Source organism: Thalia democratica, chromosome 5, assembly GCF_965202585.1.
Source record: "Thalia democratica chromosome 5, ktThaDemo2.hap1.1, whole genome shotgun sequence".
Classification (NCBI taxonomy): Eukaryota; Metazoa; Chordata; class Thaliacea; order Salpida; family Salpidae; genus Thalia; species Thalia democratica.
In genome coordinates this window covers 44,896,375-44,915,855 of record NC_139169.1, presented here as the reverse complement: position 1 = coordinate 44,915,855, position 19,481 = coordinate 44,896,375, and the positions used below count along the sequence as shown (strand labels likewise).

At 26.9% G+C, this 19,481-nt stretch overlaps 2 protein-coding genes across 2 annotated transcripts; both read right to left on the bottom strand.

Moving 5' to 3' along the window:
* Window positions 1-2,158: 2,158 nt before the first annotated feature.
* On the bottom strand, window positions 2,159-9,581 carry LOC145835864 (kelch-like protein 40). The gene is made up of 12 exons (XM_082943605.1): window positions 9,362-9,581; window positions 8,727-8,925; window positions 8,177-8,401; window positions 7,847-7,993; window positions 7,074-7,227; window positions 6,679-6,808; window positions 6,177-6,334; window positions 5,892-6,053; window positions 5,444-5,613; window positions 3,071-3,253; window positions 2,716-2,843; window positions 2,159-2,475 (listed from the first exon to the last, which is right to left on the bottom strand). The coding sequence occupies exons 1-12, from the start codon at window positions 9,502-9,504 to the stop codon at window positions 2,289-2,291; spliced, it is 1,986 nt and encodes a 661-aa protein (XP_082799731.1). The 5' UTR covers window positions 9,505-9,581; the 3' UTR covers window positions 2,159-2,288.
* Window positions 9,582-11,079: 1,498 nt separating this feature from the next.
* On the bottom strand, window positions 11,080-18,937 carry LOC145837267 (ras GTPase-activating protein-binding protein 1-like). The gene is made up of 5 exons (XM_082945070.1): window positions 18,813-18,937; window positions 15,024-15,105; window positions 13,233-14,042; window positions 12,695-13,030; window positions 11,080-12,279 (listed from the first exon to the last, which is right to left on the bottom strand). The coding sequence occupies exons 1-5, from the start codon at window positions 18,920-18,922 to the stop codon at window positions 12,037-12,039; spliced, it is 1,581 nt and encodes a 526-aa protein (XP_082801196.1). The 5' UTR covers window positions 18,923-18,937; the 3' UTR covers window positions 11,080-12,036.
* Between the last annotated feature and the right edge of the window lie 544 nt (window positions 18,938-19,481).

Genomic DNA, 19,481 nt, shown 5'->3' with positions numbered 1-19,481 from the left:
CAGAATAGGCTAAACCTATTTAAGACATTTTTTAAAAACTCAGGTGTGTGTCATACTTTTATTTTAAGCACTTTGAATAAGTCTTCAAATTATCAAAATAGTTTTTATGACTGTAATGTAAATTACTAGTTATAATTTTTTTTTTGTCATCTTAAATATTGTGTACTTTATTATAATGATGATAAATTAATTAGGTATTTAAGCTTGATTATCAGCAAGTTTTTAGCTTTTGAGCTTTTAATAAACTTGTAAATGTTTAATATAACTTAAATATTTTTTTTAAGTGACAACCATATAGCATACTAGTTTATTACTAATAAGATGTTTTATTAAAATATTCGAGAATTAGTTATGTTAATATACTTGTTTTAGCTTTCTCAGTAAAAATAGGTATGTTTTTATAGTTAGCTAATAAATGAGTTTTTTAAAAAGCGTAAGCTATTTAAGACAAAAAAAAATATTGAAAATTATTAGAAGTATGAAAAAAGGGTTAAAAATATAAAAATTGTATAAAAGTACCCATAAATGTCTTTCAAGCTCGTTTTCTATAGAGAGCTAGGTTGTAATTAAAATTACAAAAATATTAAGTTTAACTTATTAAGTCCTTAAGAAAGTACATAGTTTATTAAGACTTAGGGATATTAGTCAATGTAAGTTTTATTCTAATAATTTATTTTAATTTAAGTAGTCATTATATGTATAGCGAAAAGTTATTTAGTTTAATAAAGTGATTTAAAGTAAACCTTTCTCTAGTTTGACTAAAACCAAAATATTATTCAAATGTCACTAAAACTAAAACTGCGGCCCGCGAAGACTTTGTAAATTCGAAATTTGGCCCGCGAGCACCAACTACCTGCCGACCCCTGGTCTAAACTAAACAATTAGCGTAAAATACAAATATTTTCCTGATTTTTGGTATGGTTAGTTTTTTTTTAATCCTTCCCTCGTAAGAAGCTTTTAAGATTTAACTTCGCTATTATTATATCTACAAACATAAAACTTAACTTGATCCTTCTTTTAAGTATTTAAGTAATATACGCGTTTTTTGTTTGTAAGCTGATTACAACTTAATTTATTTTATACCAAACTAGAAAAAAATACATAAACTCTATCGTACCTCTTGCACATTTTATTATACAGTCTTTGGTTTTCAAAAAAAATTATGACTCCAAAATGTTTGAAGCAAGGTATAAAGTAAATAGTTACTAACTAGTTTTAAGTATGTTGAAAAAATAATTTTCTCATTTGTTTCTACTTTTTTAAGCATTTAGTAAACTTGTCTTGAATTTTTTAAAAGCATTTTATTTTCGATAGAATAGTACCTTAAGCCTTTTAAAACTTCCAATAACAATATACTATAACTTTTTGTTTATACAAAGACATATAGCTTAGTAACCACAAAATTAGTTAAGTCTTAATTCGGGTGCAAACTATTCAAATTTGGACAATAAAGATTCTTTGAAAAAATATTTAGGGGACCACAATTCAAAAAGTACTACATGTTTTATGAAAAATAAATAAAATTAGTTGTAAGTCTAACTAAAACACTTCTTTTTTTTTAATGTAATTGTATTTTGAAATGTAGCTTTAAAGGTATAGTAGTTTTTAGGACTCTTCTAATATACTTTTTTTTATTTTTTTTGCTATTGTAGTCTTATTAATCATTCCGATTTTTTTTGTTTAATTTATTTAAATATGTCTTACTTTTTAAGTTGTGGCTGTTTGAATATTTCTTAAGAATTCGAATTGTCGTGCAACTCTTAATTCAAAATGGTAGTAAACTAACTGCCATAGAACCTAAAATTTCTACTTTGTATCTATTGAATATAGTAGCTATATATTTATAAAGCTTGTTAATTTTTAGATTAAGTTTTTCTAAACTATGATAGACCACACTACAGTATTCTAAAAATAATAAAAATGAATGGAATTTATTGTTTGTAACTTTCTTATGCTTTTAAACTTATAGCTGTTTGTTAGTAAAAATTCAGTTGCAATTTATCTACATAATTGTATTTGTTTTGTGAAGTATTTTATTATTATCTTAAGTTTCTGCTATAGATAAATACTTGTTTATTTTCATATATTGAGTTTTTTCAAGAAGTGTTAAGTATGAATATAATGATATGGTTGACAATCAATCACATTTTTATACAGTTTATACATTTTTTTACAAAACTCTACTGTATAAAAATAACAACACCTATATAGTTCAAATGTAATGTAACAACAAACTGCATAGATAAAATTATAAAAACATCTTGTTGTTAAAAATTTTACAGGGAATTCTAGTATTCATTATCGTCAATTTTGCATAGATCAAGTTGTACTTTAGTGCAAGCAGCATACAAGCTGGTGAGACAATCGACTTTACCAACCTCACAACTCCATTTCCCCTTTCCTTCTTCTCCACCATGCGGATTGAATTTATAAAAATCAAATCTCGCACAAGACTCGTACCGGCCTGTTTGCATCCTGCATATCCAGTAGTTGTGTAAATTATTTTTTAGTTTTTTTGTATGTATGTAATAAAAAAACTAAATCTTTTTTTTCTTGAAACTTTGTCGAAGTTATCTAAAAACTATGTTTCAAACTTGACTTACAGTTTATCCATAATTTTTAGTTCCTCAAAACATATTATTTTACCAAAAATATATATAATAGTAAATTTAAGCATTGAAAAGTTACAAAACTAAGATTTTCTTTTTGAGAAACCTTGCTGTGATGTGACCTCCAAAAGCGTATAATTCATCATCAAAGAATGCAAGTGTTTGAGCGCATCTTCTTTCTGGAAAATTCTTCAAGCTTTTCCATTTGGAACTTAACCTTGCTCCTTTTAACACCTACTCAGAAAAAATAAATGATGCACTTGTAAAATATTCGTTAGTTTATATGTGCTAAAATATTAATTAGAGCTTTTTCAGTAATAATCATAACTCACATGAATTTTCGATTAGGTTTTGAAATATTAGATTACTGGGTAAAAAAATAAATTAAGTTAATGCAATATTATTTACAACCACAATAAAAAACATTAACGATGAATGACTTTTTAACACACGTTCATCACCTCTAAACTGCTGTGTAAGCCAATCCTTCCAATTCCTCCTAAAACATATATGCTTTCCTCGTTACTGTCTTTGCTCACAGGAGAAACGGCAACACTGGTGAGAAATCGGGGTGTTATTAATGATGACATGATGTGCCAATTCCCAGAGTCGCCGTTAAAGCAGTACACGTCTGGTAAGATTTCCTGTAACAATATTATTGGTATGCTTATTGTATAACTTCTGACAAAACTAGTTTTAACATAACAACCTAGAAAGTCACAAAAAGCACTCTGTTCTTAGTATTGTTGATTATTGAGATTATATGTTTATACGTTATCATCTTAAACACTAAATTTTTTATTCGTTTTTCATACAAACATCCTCAAATATTTTTATTAATTGAGTGTTTTCTTCACTTTTAAACCGAAATATGAACTTGATGAAATAATAGATAAAAATTTATACTATATAATACTCTTTAAATGATCAGATACTCTTCTACAATATCTAATTATAAACAATGACCGTACATTAAAAAAATCTACCAAGTATTTAACTTTCAGTTTAATTGTATGTATCTTGTGGGTAGCTCTCAAATTTGCACGAGGGGACAAAATTGCACGAACGCACAAAATTACACGAAGATACTTTTGCACGAAGACACTTTTGCACGAGGGGATAAAATTGCACAAAGATAAAATTGCTTGAAAACACTTTTGCACGAACGGTCATTTTTGCGCGAAGACACTTTTGCACGAGCAGGCGATTTTGCACGGAGACATTTTTGCACGGTTTAAATTTTTGTTTTTAATTTTTTATTAACTTTTTTATTATTATTTTCATTATTTTTTTTAATTAAGTTTTTTTTTACTATCACTGTTACCCCTAACCCTTACCCTCGGTCGGTAACTCTCTTTTTTTTCATTTTTTTTTTTAATAATCTATCTTTTGGTTTTTTTTTCCTTTTTTTTATATATTCTTTTTTTGTTTTTTTACTCTCGTGCAAAATTGATCCTTGGTGGAAACTTATATTCGTTCAATTTTATCCCCTCGTAAAAATTTTTCCTCTCGTGCAATTTTTTCCCCTCGTGCGAAAGTAATTCGTGCAAGAATGTGCCCTCGTGAAATTTTGTATTCGTGCAATTTAGACCCCTCGTGCAATCTAGTAAACTCGTGCAATTTTGTCTTCGTGCAATTTAGACCGTTCCCGTATATTGTATGTAAACTGCAATAACATATAGCTAAAATTTTTGAATCAGATAAACTACATAACTTCACTTTTTTACACTTCTAAAACTAAATGTATTTTAAAGTTTACATATTTTATACAAAAGTATGTAGACTATTTTGTTTTAAATCTTAAACTTGTACATACTTTTTAAACATTTTTGTTGTACAATTCAAATGGTTCTTTAGTCAAAAAGCATGTTTTGTTTTTAAAAAATGTTAAGTAGTGTATTGAGTACAGTATTGTAAATATTATTTTTAAGAGGCTGAAAATTATTACCTTTTTTTTGCTTTTTTTTTTCTTAAAATCAAAATTTAATTTCATTACAATAATATTTCATTGTAGTAACCAAAAAAAATTTATAATAATGTTTTGTTGTATAAAAAAAACTAGCAGAAAATAGTCTAAGTTTGTCTATATAAAGCTTTTGTCATTAAAAACAAATCAAGTAAAAAATTAGTCTTATTCTTGTTACATTTTTAAATTTAAAAACTTTTTTTTACTACTTTTTTTTGAATTGTTCATAGTATAATAACAAAACTGATAAACTTAAGTTTAATTTTTAGTTTTTTTTTAAATTGTAAATGACTTGTAATATAGTTCACAAGTAATTTTTTAACTAAACATTATAAAACTGAACTCACTTTGTGTTAGTATATAAACTATTTTTAAATTTCTAAAATAAAAAAGCTGTTTTTTGATGGTTCATTATGTTAGCTATTCAAAAAATAATAATAAAACCAACATGTTTAGATTTAAAAGTGTGTGTGTTCACGTTAAGCCTTTTTTTATGTTAACTTTGAAAACACAACTATAAATTACTTGTTCTGTGTTTAACTGTTTAAAACTATACATTTCAATTTTCCAAAACATACATTTGATAAATTTCATAAAATAAATACGACAATTATATGTCTATGATATCTTTCCCTTTCAAAATTATTTTTAGGTTCTCTCACTTATTTTCATTAATAAGTTATCGAAATTTTCATTTTATATTTTATACTAACTTAAATTATATATAAGTTCATTGTCACTGTTAATAATTTTTAGCTGGACCAGTCACAAAACTTAATTTTTAAAAAAGTAGACTAACTTTCTGTATTTTCTTTAATTTTTACTTTAGATTTAGTCTTTTTACATTATACTACAAATAAAAACCAACTTTGTTCTGAGACTTTCCTCCTATAACAAAAATTTTGTTTGTTCGCAGGGAAGCGCAAGAGTGCCCATATACGGCTCTAATCATGTCATGACCAACTGACCAACTATCTGTGTCAGGACAATATATATCAACCCTTGAAACACAGCTGTTGTCTTCAACTGATTTCCCTCCTGAAAAATTCAAGCTAAAATGATCAAAAATAAAACTTTTCTTTTAATTTACTTAATCAGTACTCAACTTAGGAATATTGTTATCGCGAGTTTGCGTTTGGTAAAAAGATTTTTATTTTATATGAATCACCTAATGTAAAATAATTTTTACCAAATCGTATTTATAAAGCAGTTTAAGTTTTTTTGCTAGTATGCAATTTGTTTGAGTCATAACTGTATAGTTTACATTACTTTTCAAACTGTAATTTAGTAATTTTTAAAAGTGAAATAAAACATACCCATTACGTAAACACTTCCATTGGCTTCTCCGATAGCAGCCATACAACGTGGACTTGATAGAGATTTTTTCTGTGTCCATTTCAATTCTTGAGCATTTAATTTCCAAAACTTGCACAATATTTTAGGTTCGACTGATGATTCTTGTGAAACTATCTCAAGCCCTGCAAAATTTTATCTTTTATTTAGTACTACTTATTGTTAAGCATTGGCAGTTTTATATTTTTATTTTATTAAACTTTTCGTGAACTAAATTTAAATTTTATTACTTAAGTAAAGTTTATTACCTCCTAACAAATAAACAGAGCCATTGAAAGTAGAAAAACAATCACAATTTTTCAATGTCTGCATTCCGTTTTCATCAGGTAAGTCTTCACTGTCATCTCCATCATCTTCTTTTGTTGATTCTGAGCCATATGAAAGCCCTGTGTTTGGGTCGTATAGTCTGTTGTAATTTTTTATAAACTTTTGCTAACGCATAACTTGAAAATAAAGTATAAAACTCTATTGATAAATTATAATTATGCCGTATGGTTTTAAATTTATGTTTAAGTAAACTTACAACACTTTGAAATTAAAAACCATTTTAATAAAGTAAAAATTCGTATACAAATTAAGATAATTTGTAAAGAACCCTTGACCTGAGATATTTTTAAATTATTGTTTAGAAAAACCGGTATACTTATGTGGAAAATACATTTTTTTAAATACACCTTAAAACATAGAATACATTATACTTAATATAGTAAGAATATTTTCTAATAACTTTCGTATTAGTATACATTTTACTTTGTCAGTTTTCCAGTCGTAAAAAGTAAAAGATCACGTGATCTCATTCCGGCTCTTAACTGGTTATTCAATGGAATCCTAATTTTATTATTTTCTTGACCAATTTCAACGAAATAATGAGGAAAATTGTCTATTGAAAAAAAAAAAATTAAATAAAATTTTGTATCAGTAAAAAAATATCACGTGAAAACATAAACAAAACATAACAAACTTAAACATAAAACTAGCAAATAAACGTTTGAGAACATTAAAAAAAAGTATTTAGTGTTGTAAATCAGTAAATTTTTTTAACTTTAAATTACAGTTTTATAATTATCAACTTACTAAAAGTTTACTAAATTTTAGAATTGTACAAAATAGATTTAATAGTAAAATAACCCTAAAATAAAGCTAACAAAAGTCGATGTTTTCTTTGTCTTCTTCTGTACTAAAAATATTTTCACCGTCAGGTACCGCTAAAGAGCAGTTGTATTTTTCGCGCAAAGTATTATAACGTTTTGCCGCGCTCGCTTGTTGTTTTATTCCAGAAAATTCTCTCAACGAAGGCTCCTTTGTGCAAACATAAGTTTAAGCTTTGAAATTACACCCGCGTAAACTAACTTCAATAAAAAGTTTCTCTTATGTGAGGCGCACGTTTTATTACTTTTAATCTTTTACCATATAAACATTTCTTAGAATATCATTTAAAAACTAGATTTTTAGAAAACGTGTTTTAAATTGAGTTTAATTATCATTGTAAAAGTGTATTGAAGCAGTTGCCTAGATAGTATTTTTTTAAATTTTCTAAATGCATAAAAGTCATAAAATATAATTGGCTTTTTTTACTATGTCACACAACACAACTTTAAGAAGTATATGATTTATTATATATTAATTTATAGTTACTTTTAAAACACTGAATTTAAATAAAACTTTGAACTAATAACTTAGAATACAAAATTATATTATTATATAGTTAAATATGTAAACTGTTCAAAGACTTAAATTTAACTAAGTAAAAATATTAAAAAGCTTTCATAACTTATTTTACACATTAGTTTTAACTTTTTTTATTTATCTTGATAAGTAAGTGACATACTTTAAATATAAACTTGTATATGGATTAAAAGTTCAGAAAAAAATATATATAAATCAAAAGTCAATTAAATTATTTATAACTATAACTCACGTCAATTAAACATCTCTGTAAAAAAATTCCATTCAGAATTGCCATTCTAATATGAGAAAAAAGTTCTGATGTGTAATTTGTGCGTTCAATTATGTCGTGAGCTATCCAATTTAACACACTTTCGTATATAATTTCTTCATTGTCTATCTAAAATATTGTAGTTACATGAGTTTAGATACAAAATATCATATTAATGTTAGATTTTTTCTGTATGTTTGATATACCTTTTGTACAAGTAACAACATTTTAGCCTAAAATTTAGTTTTAATTAAATGTTGATATACAAATTTTAATTTAAAAAATCTGTCAGTATTTTTATTTATTGCATACCATGAGATCATCAGAGGAAATAACATCAACGACAGTTTCTTTAGAAACCATCAAAAACTCTTCACTGAGCAATACCATTTTAGTGTATTTACAAATCAAAGAAAAAGACGACTTTTTCAAGTCTTCGCACGAAATTGTGCAGGCAAACTGGTACGCTTCCAAACAATTATCACGTGATAAACAACCAATCATAAAGTTTTTAGCTTCTTCATACAAGCCTTTAACCTTAAAAATTTAGTTTTATATGAAAACAACAAGTTTGTATTTTAAAAATAAAGTATATTTTTGTCATTGTTTTTCTTTTTCATAAAGCAAAATATTGTTATATTATTTAAAATGTATAAATATATTTTTATCATACAGAAATGTTTTATTTAATCTATGAATTGTCACATTACAAAGAACTTAGGTTTTAGAAAATCAAAACTTTTAGAACTTTAAACTCCTAATAGTATTAAAACTACATATATTTCTTGTGAAATTCAGTATTAGGATTAAATACAGCAATATAAACTAATAATTAAAAAATTAGTCAATAATGTTTACTAACTTGCAAGATAGAGCTTGCAACAAGAACTTCCTGAACAAATTCTACTTCAATACCCGGTATCCCAGTGTATATATAATCAACAAGGGTAGAAATAGCCTTGTATGTAAATCCCTTCAACTCTACCACCTTTTTGTTTTCTTCTGCCATTTGATGGCTAAACATGGCGCGAAAGTATTCACATGACGCCGCCAAGACAACCCTATTAAATTGGAAACAAAAATGTTAATTTAGAAGTTTATTTGCAGCTATTTCAGCTCATCTATTAATAAACTCGATAACAGAAGGGTTATTTCATACACCATATCCACAAACCAACTTTTTGAGCACTTTTCTATGGTTGTTTAATAAACAATACTTTTCAAGAATAGTAAGCAGTTATTAAGTTTTGCTTATAAACATTCTAAGCTTTTATTTAGGTAAACAGTAAAAAAAAAAAGAGTTGTCTTTAGGTCATAATAGGTTTAATAAGATTATTTATGATAAGTTTTATTCTGAAAAGTAACACTTACAGCATGAAAATATACTAACTTATACCCATTATGGTCAAAATAATTTAATAAAATTTAAGCTTGATTTTTATCTTTACTTGAGAATATTCATTAAACTATTTAGATCTGATCTTTAAAAAAGTATACCGATGACAAGGTTTTATTTCTTTTCCTTCTACAACTAAAGTCACGTCAGTAAAAACTTCATTATTTCTCAAAAAGCTTAATCCTTTGACAAGTTCTTTATTTTGACTAATTACACGATTTACTGCCAACTCGTCCTTTGACATTGCTTACGTAATTAAATCAACGAAAATCTTTATTCAACAATTGTTTTGCTGTATTCAACTGAATTTAAACATTTAGTATCAAGTACATCCATACACTACTTATATTACTTGCTAGCATGCTAATTGCATAACAGCTGCACATGACAATACTTCTTCGATAGAACTTAAGTGTTAGATGTCGCTATTAGTCTACAATGGGGAAGCTTCAAAGTGTTAGCCGAATTTTTAGCACTGCTTCATATACATGTAGTCAGTTTTTTACTGAAACGCTTGAATGAGTTTGTTTTTATTTATACCTTTTTTTTACCATAATCCAACTAACTGTAAAGTTTTTTTTTTCATTTGTAGCTCATAATTTTGATTAAGTTGGGTGTGCAACTCGATGACCGAGAGGTCTTTTTGCGTATCCAGGTCCTTGAAACAAAAAACATTTCAATTTTTTGTTTTTGTTCAATAGACCACTTACCCAACAGCTTTACCGAAAAAAAAAAGCTTTTGCCACTAGTAGTTCGGCTAGCACTTCGAAGCCTCCCCTACAAATAACTAGTTATAAGAAATTTAACTATTTTAGTGTTTTGTTGCTGAAGTATAATTTATGGGTAAATTTTTAGAATTGGGATTTTTAAAGAAGTCAGACTCGAACAAATTAGACCTTTGTTTAATTCGCAAAATCACTTACATAAATAAAATGTTGTACCTTGTAAATACCAAACTTAAGCATAAATGTTTTTTTAAGTTAAATATTGCCTAATAAGCGTGACTTTATATTAGTAAACCGATAATTAAGGGCAACATATTGATAATTTAAACATTTCCAACGGCCGATTAATTTCTCCTTTCTTTGCTCAGTAAAAAATAGCTGACATTCCATTAGCTTTGTATTTGCACGTGCTTACGAAGTTTCATTGGTTTTTTGCTTCAAACAAGCTATTTTTCGTTAGTGAAAATTATAAGCTTCGTTTATTTTACACCATTTAAATATTGTGATTACATTAAGACCTTAATGTTTTCAATAATTTTAAAACTATATAGAATAACTTTAAAAATTTTGTATACTGTTAAAGTTTATAAGCTGAAGTAGAAAAGTTTGGTTCGGAAATATTCTTTATAATTACTGTGAACATTCATGGTATAAGTGAGTGGTCATTAAGTTTGATTTTTATTATTTACTGCGTAAACGAAAACAATACTGTCATTATTCAAACGATATCGGTTGTTTATATTCGATTACAATAGTTAGGAATGAATACAACTATGACGAATGTGAATTACTTATTATAACATGAGTAATTATGTTTGCAGGTTTGCTTATTAAAGAGCAAGTTAATTTCAACATTTGAGTCGACTTGAACTTTAGTCTAAAAATACATTAATACAAATACTATTCTTTGAGCTAGCATTAAAATAAATGATGCTATTTTTTATATGATACTGTAATAATTTGAGTTTAAATTAATTTCAACTATAATACTCGTAAGAAGCCAATCAAAAACTAAATATTATATATAAAAATTCAAATTTAAAATATTTTAGATGTACTAATATATTATTATAAAAAAAGACAAGTGTTTTGTTATTTCTATTTATTTACCATGTAGCAAAACTTCAAACCAAGTAACTTATTTAGAAATCCCAATCTATGGGACGGAGAATGTTCAATATGTTTACTAAAATGATTTAGATATAAAAGTTTTTATATTTATGTGTAGAAAAGCTAGTAAATATTGGTTTCAAAACAGTATCTTAGTTTACTATTAAATTTAAGTAGATTGATGAGCAATTAAATAGCTAATATAACTTGCTTAAAGTAAAATAAATACTAACTTTACAATGAACGAAATATTATTAGAATATATCTAGAGTTTTATAAGCTGTTTACACCTTACTAAGCCCCATCCTTAAATCATGCAGCGGGTACTCAATCAAATAATGGAGCTTAATATGGTGTAAAAGATAACTAACTAAGATGGTTTAAAATATTTAAGATAAATTTTTATACCCAACTTATTTAGAGAAATCAAGATTTAATTTGCTCAAAACTTAACGCTACTAACTTAAAAATTATCGTAAACATCAAGCTTAAACTTATACCAAACAGACTTTAGGTATAATTTTTTTTTTAATTAAATAAATATAAACTAACACAAGTTATAAAATTTGGTGGGTGGAAAATCGACAATTTTTTACTTTAGCATTTCTTAAAATACAAAAATCAGCGAATTTATCCTAAGTCTTGCTTTACTGTAATGAAATCAACATTATCTATTTACGTATTATAAAACTTTCTTTCATCAAAAATACTAAACTATAAATGTTTGTGTTTCTGATAAAAATAGAAGTAAAAGTTTTTTAAATTAACTCTGGCAAACAATTCATATAAAAAATAAGTCCTAGTAAATATAGGTTGAAAAAGAAGTAAGTCAATTCCAACATTATTCAAAACTAGTAACAATAATTTAAGTGTTCATTACACCATCACAAGTGTTTCCGAAGGAATTTTCTACATTGTAAAGGTGTTGCAGGGAACTGATCCTAACGGCGAGGCCTGTCGTTTTCAGACTGTCTGAAGCCGCCTCTGTCCTGGCGTCTGTCTCTCCTCATGTAACCGCCCCTGTTGTTGGCGTCACCGTTGTTGCGATCGTTTGGGCGCATGTCTCGCCTGTCGTTGTTGTATTTCCTACGGAAGTCACCACCTCCACGGTCGTTCCTCCTCTGCACTCTCTGCTTCTTTTCCTCGATGTTGATATCAAAGTTGCCCACCTTGCGAGCTTCAGGCTGTCAAATCATTGTACAAAAATTAAATGCTGAGTTAGTTAGACAAAATAGCAGTTGAGAAAAATGAAGCTAACTATTTTTGGAATATTTAACTATTTAGAAAGGAAGAGTCCTCATAATTAATTCATATTCAATTTATTACTAACTAGTTGCCTTTGACTACTTATTGTATGAATAAAAAATAATTATAAGTTTAAGGATCTTTATTGGGACTGTTCATTTAATTGAACATTTATATTATTAGAAAAATAGCTAATCAGTTAAGTATTTGTGTTGGCAAAAAATATTTCAATTAATTATTTAAGAAAATATTCACTTTAAACATTACTAAATATTTTCGATAATAAAACATAAGTTAATTAAGTAAAATAAACATAAGTAAGGCCATACAACATCAAATTCAACCACAGCTTACCTTGTTGTCAAGAACAGTTCTTGCAGTTTCAGGATCTTCGAAAATCACAAAACCGAAATTTGGCTGTCTACCATCAGGACTGAAGTTGATTCTTACTTCAATCACAGGTCCGTACTTTTCGAAGTGTTCCTTAATTTCATCCTTAGAGAGGTTGTTTCTGAGATTTCCAATGAAAACTTGTTGGTTGTCTGCGTAAATAATAGTGTTGTTCCTGGTTCTGCCATCATTCCTGTAGTTCTGGCGATCATCATTGTGGTTTCTATAGTCCTGACGAGGGCGGTTTTGGCGCTGCTGAGTGTTGTTCTCTGTGGTTGGTTTTGGCTCAGCAGGTTCCGGCTGAAAACAGGGCTGATATGGTTTCCACTAAACAAAGAAACAAGAAAAAAATTGTTTTTAATACAATATAATAGTGCTTATAATTATACGTATAATATAATTTGTAAATAGTGCTAAACTTAAACAATTGTCAGATTAGATGTTTGCTAAGAGTTTTTGGCTTGGTCAAAATTTTTATGTATAAATTTACGAATTCACTTACTGTTGGCTTCTTGGGAGCTTGTACTGGTTTTGGTACAACTTTTGCTACAGGCGGTGTGGGAAAGACAGGCTTATTAGGCTTGTTAGCGACCAAGTTTGCCCAGGATTTTTTCACAGGTTTTGCAGGAGGGCAGGCTACTTGTTGGGATTCTTGAATTTCTGTGAAACTGGGAACTGCAGGTTTTGGTACCGGTTTTAGTGGCTCCTCAACTGCAGGAGCTTCAGCAACAGGTTTGGGTTCCTCAACCGCAGCCTCTTCGATCTTTTGCTCTTCAGCAGCTGGTGGAGTTGCTACCTCTGGTTCTTCTTCAACTGGCTTTTCTTCAGTAATAGCTTCAACTGGTTCTTCAACAGCTTCCTCTTCCACAGCAACCTGCTCAACTTCAGCTTGCTCTTCTGGCTGTGCAGCTTCTTCAGCTTCTTCAACAGGAGAGCTGTTAGCTTGACTTACATCAGATTCAGCTTCTTCAGGCGCAGCAGGAGCTTCTGCTTCCGGTGTTTCAACTGATGGTTCAGCTTCAGAAGCTTCTTGCTCAACAGGTTCTTCTGGAACTTCACTATTAGCATCTTCAACAGGCCAGATGTTGTCAACATACCTGAATATGTCTGAAAGGACATAGTATTTGCTGCTGCTGTCCCCTTGTGGTGCTAATACAAAGGTTTGCATAAATCTTCGCAAGGCTTCATTGTTGTTTGAAATCTCTCCACACACTTGTACTGCAACTTGTCCATTACAATCACATGCATCAACTTGCTTAATGATGGTTTTCGCATTGTTGTAGTTTTCCAATTCTATTTGCTTTTTGATAGCCTGTAATAGAAAGGGTCATTTTAATTTCAATATTTAACTGAAACTTCCTTTATATTAAGGGCATAGAGGGGGGGGGGTAAACACCCTTTTTTGGTTTTTGATCTTATTTTTTATAGTTTTTACTAAGCTACAAGATGCTTTTTACAGATTTTAAAAATTCAAAATAATTTTTGAGATATAGCCGGTCAAAGTCGGAGGCAACAATAGGATCCTTATGGGAGGCGCAAACTAAAACAGCAAATAACTAGAAATCACTAAAAATCTATCTTCTCCTACGTTTTTAGAGATAACTACCTCAAATTTTCAGGAAATGTTCCTTGCAATATTTAGAAAATTCTGTCGGAACAGATTTAAAAAAAATTAAAATATAAAAATTTTATAACAAAAAAAAACTGTTTTTTTTGTTTATTTTTTAAATAAAATTTTTATTTTTTAATTTTTTCAAAATCTGTTCCGACAGAATTTTCTAAATATTGTTGCCTCTGACTTTGACCGGCTATATCTCAAAAATTATTTTGAATATTTTTAATCTGTAAAAAGCATTTTGTAGCTTAGTAAAAACTATATAAAATAAGATCAAAAACCAAAAAAGGGTGTTTACCCCCCCCCCCCCATGCCCTTAATGTCTGCATTATTTATAAATTATAATAAACATTTTTACTAAATAACTAAAAAACTGATTAAAAAAAAGTAAAAAAAATAAGTTAATTAAGTTAAAATTAAGTCTAAAGACTTACATATTCTTTGATATTAGTTAACTACTCTTTTCAGTTAACATATAAAACAACATAAATTTGTCTTGTAATTTATCTTTGTCTAAGTATAATATGTTTGAATACACATATTTATTTCGAAATATAAAACTGTTAAAACAAGGTGTTTAATTACTTAAGATTATGTAAATATATTTTACAGCTACTTTACAATTCCAAGGACTATGTATAAACTAGCTTTTTGAATAATGATAATTCAAAAACTAACAGCTTGTCCAACATATCGTTCGGCAGCTTCTCCTTCTTGATATTCATCCCCATGTGTGTATGATGATTTAGTTCCATAAAACCTACAAAAATTAGAACTTTTTTATGGTAATTAAAAGCAAGAGATATGTATAATAACAACTGAATAAATAAAAAGAAATATGAGGATAAAACTAGTTAAAAAAGTTTTAAGTTATCAAATTTAAGTTAATACATAAAATTTACTTAACATAAAAAAAAAGTGGTAGTAATCATTTTTTTTTCATTCATTTTTCTTGAGCACATTCATCTAAATTATAAAGCTGTCATAGGGGAAGGGAATAAACACTTATTTTTAGTCTTATTATTTTAGATAAATTACTAAGCGACCAATTACTTTCTACGTTTTGATTAAATTTAATTTAACTTATGCAATATAAGCAATCAAAGTTTGACTTCTACACAAAGGGAGGTACAAACTGAAAATTGATTATTTTGCTAAAAATCTATATACTCTCATGTTTGAGATAAATACAGGGTTGCCACTTGTTTTTAAAAAAATTTTTCCAGGTTTTCCAAATTTCTTCCAGGTTTTTAAAAGTACACATTTTTGTGTCTATTTTTAGTTTCAAGTTAGTTTCTATTTAAAATACTGTGTTAAATAGTATAAAAATATTGAAAAGATACTGTTAAGTTACTTTAAATGTGTTTTTTAATAAAAAAAAATTTTAGTGATAACAAAAAATCTTAATTATATGATAGATTTTTTGTGTCAAATCTAAATTTTACAACTGAAAATGTTAAAATTACTAAAAATTCCAGGTTTTACCAGGTTTTTTGATCAAAATTCCAGGTTTTTCCAGTTTTTTCAAAATTTCTCAAATTCCAGGTTTTTCCAGGTTATTTTAGCCTAAATTGTCTAACTCCAGGTTTTTTAAGGTTTTTCCAGGTTTCCAGGTAAAGTGGCAACCCTGAAAATACATCAACTTTTCAGGACATGTTCCTTGCAATATTTATAAAAAATTTCTATGGAAGAAAGTTTAAATTTGTATCTTAATATTTTTGCTTTTCAAAAAATGACAAAAAAAAATTGTTTTTTTTTTTTTTTTGAATATAGTTGTATGTATATGAGTAAAAAAATTTCCTTGGTGACCTTAAACTGTGTTGAGTCAACTAAAGGCCATAGGGGAGTCCAACATTTTTTTTACAAAAACTAACTTTGGCTTTTATATGAAAGCATTTAAGTACAAACTACAAGCCAGTTTTTATAGAATTTAAAAATATTGTTTTTTTTGAGTATTTAGTTTTTTATAAAAATTTTCCAATATAAAAGTATGGACCGCAAATTTTTTAGGATTAATTTTCTCGGAAATTTAAAAATTTACTAAAAATCTATCTCCTCTATCATTTTTCAAGCAAGGATCTTCAAATTCAGAAAAATTTCCTTATAATATAAGGAAAAAACGTTACTTTAGAACTTAAGTAATTTAAAAAAATAAAAAAATTTCCAAATTAACGTTTTTTGTTATTGATAAAGATTAAACTTAAAGTTTGAAGAAGATTGCTTGAAAAATGTAGGAGATAGATTTTAAATGAAATAGCCTTTTTTTGCTGTTTTAGTTATCCCTTCCCATAGGCAACCTATTATGCGGCCGGGCTTTGACTGGTCATAGCACAAAAAATAGTTTGATTATTATTAAACGATAAAAACCATCTTGAAGCTTTGAAAAAACTCTATAGAATAAGATCAACTTGTAAAAAACATGGTTTGCCTCATATTTTATTTAAAAAAATAACTATTTTTATTTATTTATTGAAGACAGATTTTCAATGTTTTAAATTCCTGATAAAACTGGCAATGAAAAACTTGTGGTCTATGTTTTTATCTGAAACTTTTTACAAAAATATATATACCAACAGTTAATTAAATATTTGTATTCTAAAAACAGTTTGAACTATATCTTTTACAGGGTTGCCAAATGTTTTTGGCAAATTTCCTTCAGGCTTTCAAACTTTCTTCCAGGTTTTCAAATTACATGTTTACAATTAAGATTAAGGTAAAAAAACTAACTTAGATAGTATAAAAACATTGAAAAGATTTCTTAATGCTTCCTTAAATGTGTTTCTGAATAAAAAAAAGTTTGATGATGACTATAAAATTTATCTATATGATAGATTTTTTGTATTAAATCGAATTTTTACTACTTAATATGTAAAAGTTGTTTAAAGTTCCAGGTTTTTACAGCTTTTTTTAGCCTAAATAGTCAAAGTTCAGGTTTTTCCAGGATTCCAGGTTTTTGGGATTTGGCAACCCAGGTTTTGGGCAACCCTGCTTATAGTTTATATTTTAAAATATCTTGTAACCAATGTTAAATTTTGTAAAAAAAAAATTTTCTTACCCCTAAGCCTTATTTTTTCTGTTTAAAAATTACCAAAAAACTACTTAATTCTATATTAAATTAATGCTTGCAAGAGCTCACAAAAATGTCTGAAATACTTATATACAGAATTGCTACTCGTTTATTCAAAAAAAAATCAGGTTTTTAAAAGTAGACATTTTTGAGTCAGTATTTAGTCTAGAGTTAAGTTTAAGGTAAGAAACTGTGTTAAATAGTATAAAAACATTGAAAAGATACTGTAAAGCTACATTAAATGCGTTTTTTAGTATAAAAATTTATTGATGATGACAAAAATTTATCTATATGATAGATATTTTGAGTCAAATTGAAATTTTACTACTGAACATGTTAAAATTCAAAGTTTTTTTAGTGATTTTTATTCAAAATTCCAAGTTTTCAGGTTAAGTGGCAACCCTGTATATATAGTAATTTTCTATGATGTTTATATTATGGTAGAGTTTCTCTTCAAAAGTATAGTTAAATTGTTTCTAACTCTTAAACACTTGAAAAATTTTAAGTGAGCAATATTTTACTTAATAAACTTATTTTAATGATATTTTTGTAAAAATAAAATTAAAAAGTTAAAAACATTTACAGTAATTAGATTAACAATTTAACTTACTATTTTATTTTTTTAAACATACTATATAAAAGGATACTAAAAATAAGCTAGGATCATGTTGCATTAATTAAAAATGTCATAGCAATGAAAATTGGTAAACACAATACAATGTCATATCTTTTTTTGTACTTGCAAACCTTTTATTATAAAATAAAAATAATTTTTGAGTTTTTTTTTCAACTGAAATTAGCAAACATGACTACTTTAATTTTTTTCAACTTTTGAAATACTTGATACAGAACAAATACAAAATAATTTTTGAAAAGAAACCCAACTATAAAATAATATAAATACTATTCAGTGTTCTACTTTATTACTTTGTTTTCAAATCACTAAAATAGTCAATTGCTGCTAGACTCCTTTTTAAACCCACAGTGTTGTAAGCAATTTTTAAAAATAATTGTTTTTGTCTATACTAGATATATATTTATTTACAAATTACTATTTAAAAAAATCAAGTTAAGTTTGACTTTTAGTCTCTTATTTAGAAATTAATTACTGAAAAACTATTGAAAGCAGTACAAAAAATTACAAAACTAAAATAAAATTGTATGAATTATTTAACTTGTATATCACTGTGAAAGGCTTCAACATATCTTTAGGTATTATTTAGGTTATAAGTTTAAAATACAAATTAGAAAAAAAACTTAAAATTTATATTTTGATATAAAACCACAAAACATACTTGATGTTTAAATTATTTCACCTTAGTAAAAAAAATTGTCTACTTGAGTAAAAATAATTATAGTATTTGTACAAATTAGTATTTCTTATTCATAAAAAAAATTACCTGTGCAAGTAGTTTGGTCTGATGTATAAAACTGTGTAGAACTGTTTTACAAATGCTTGACCAATCTGATTTGGATCTGGTTGTTCAATTGAAACATTCATATTGACCATGGTGAAATTTATATATAGCTAAAATATTTTTGTTAAAATTTAAGTGCACTATATATAAGCACTATATATACTAAAAATAAGCTAGGGTTATGTTGCATTAATTAAAAATAATCATTGTGTTTATTAAAACGTGAGATATTTTCTGTAAACATTATAATACAAAAAGGTTTTAAGTTATTATCTTTAATGAAAAACTAACAACTAATTCTACAGCATACCAAAATTTAATATAAACAAACAGAATAAAAATCCGAAGTTGAATACAGTTTAATATATGTTTAAGGTGAAACATTGTTAGCTCAGTAACAATTTGTTGAATAATCCTTTGATAATTATCTTTCTAAATTTTTATATAGCTTGAGCTCTTTAATTCATATATTTACTTAACTTTTGTAACTTAAAACAATAAAAATTAATTATTAAAAATCTATAAACCATAAAATAGTAACTAAGCTTTTTTTTAATCTATTATAATAATAAAAATATCTGAAAACAAAATGCTAATCTTTTCAAATAAGATTCTCCAAGTCATTAAATTTAACCTGAGATTTTGAAAAAC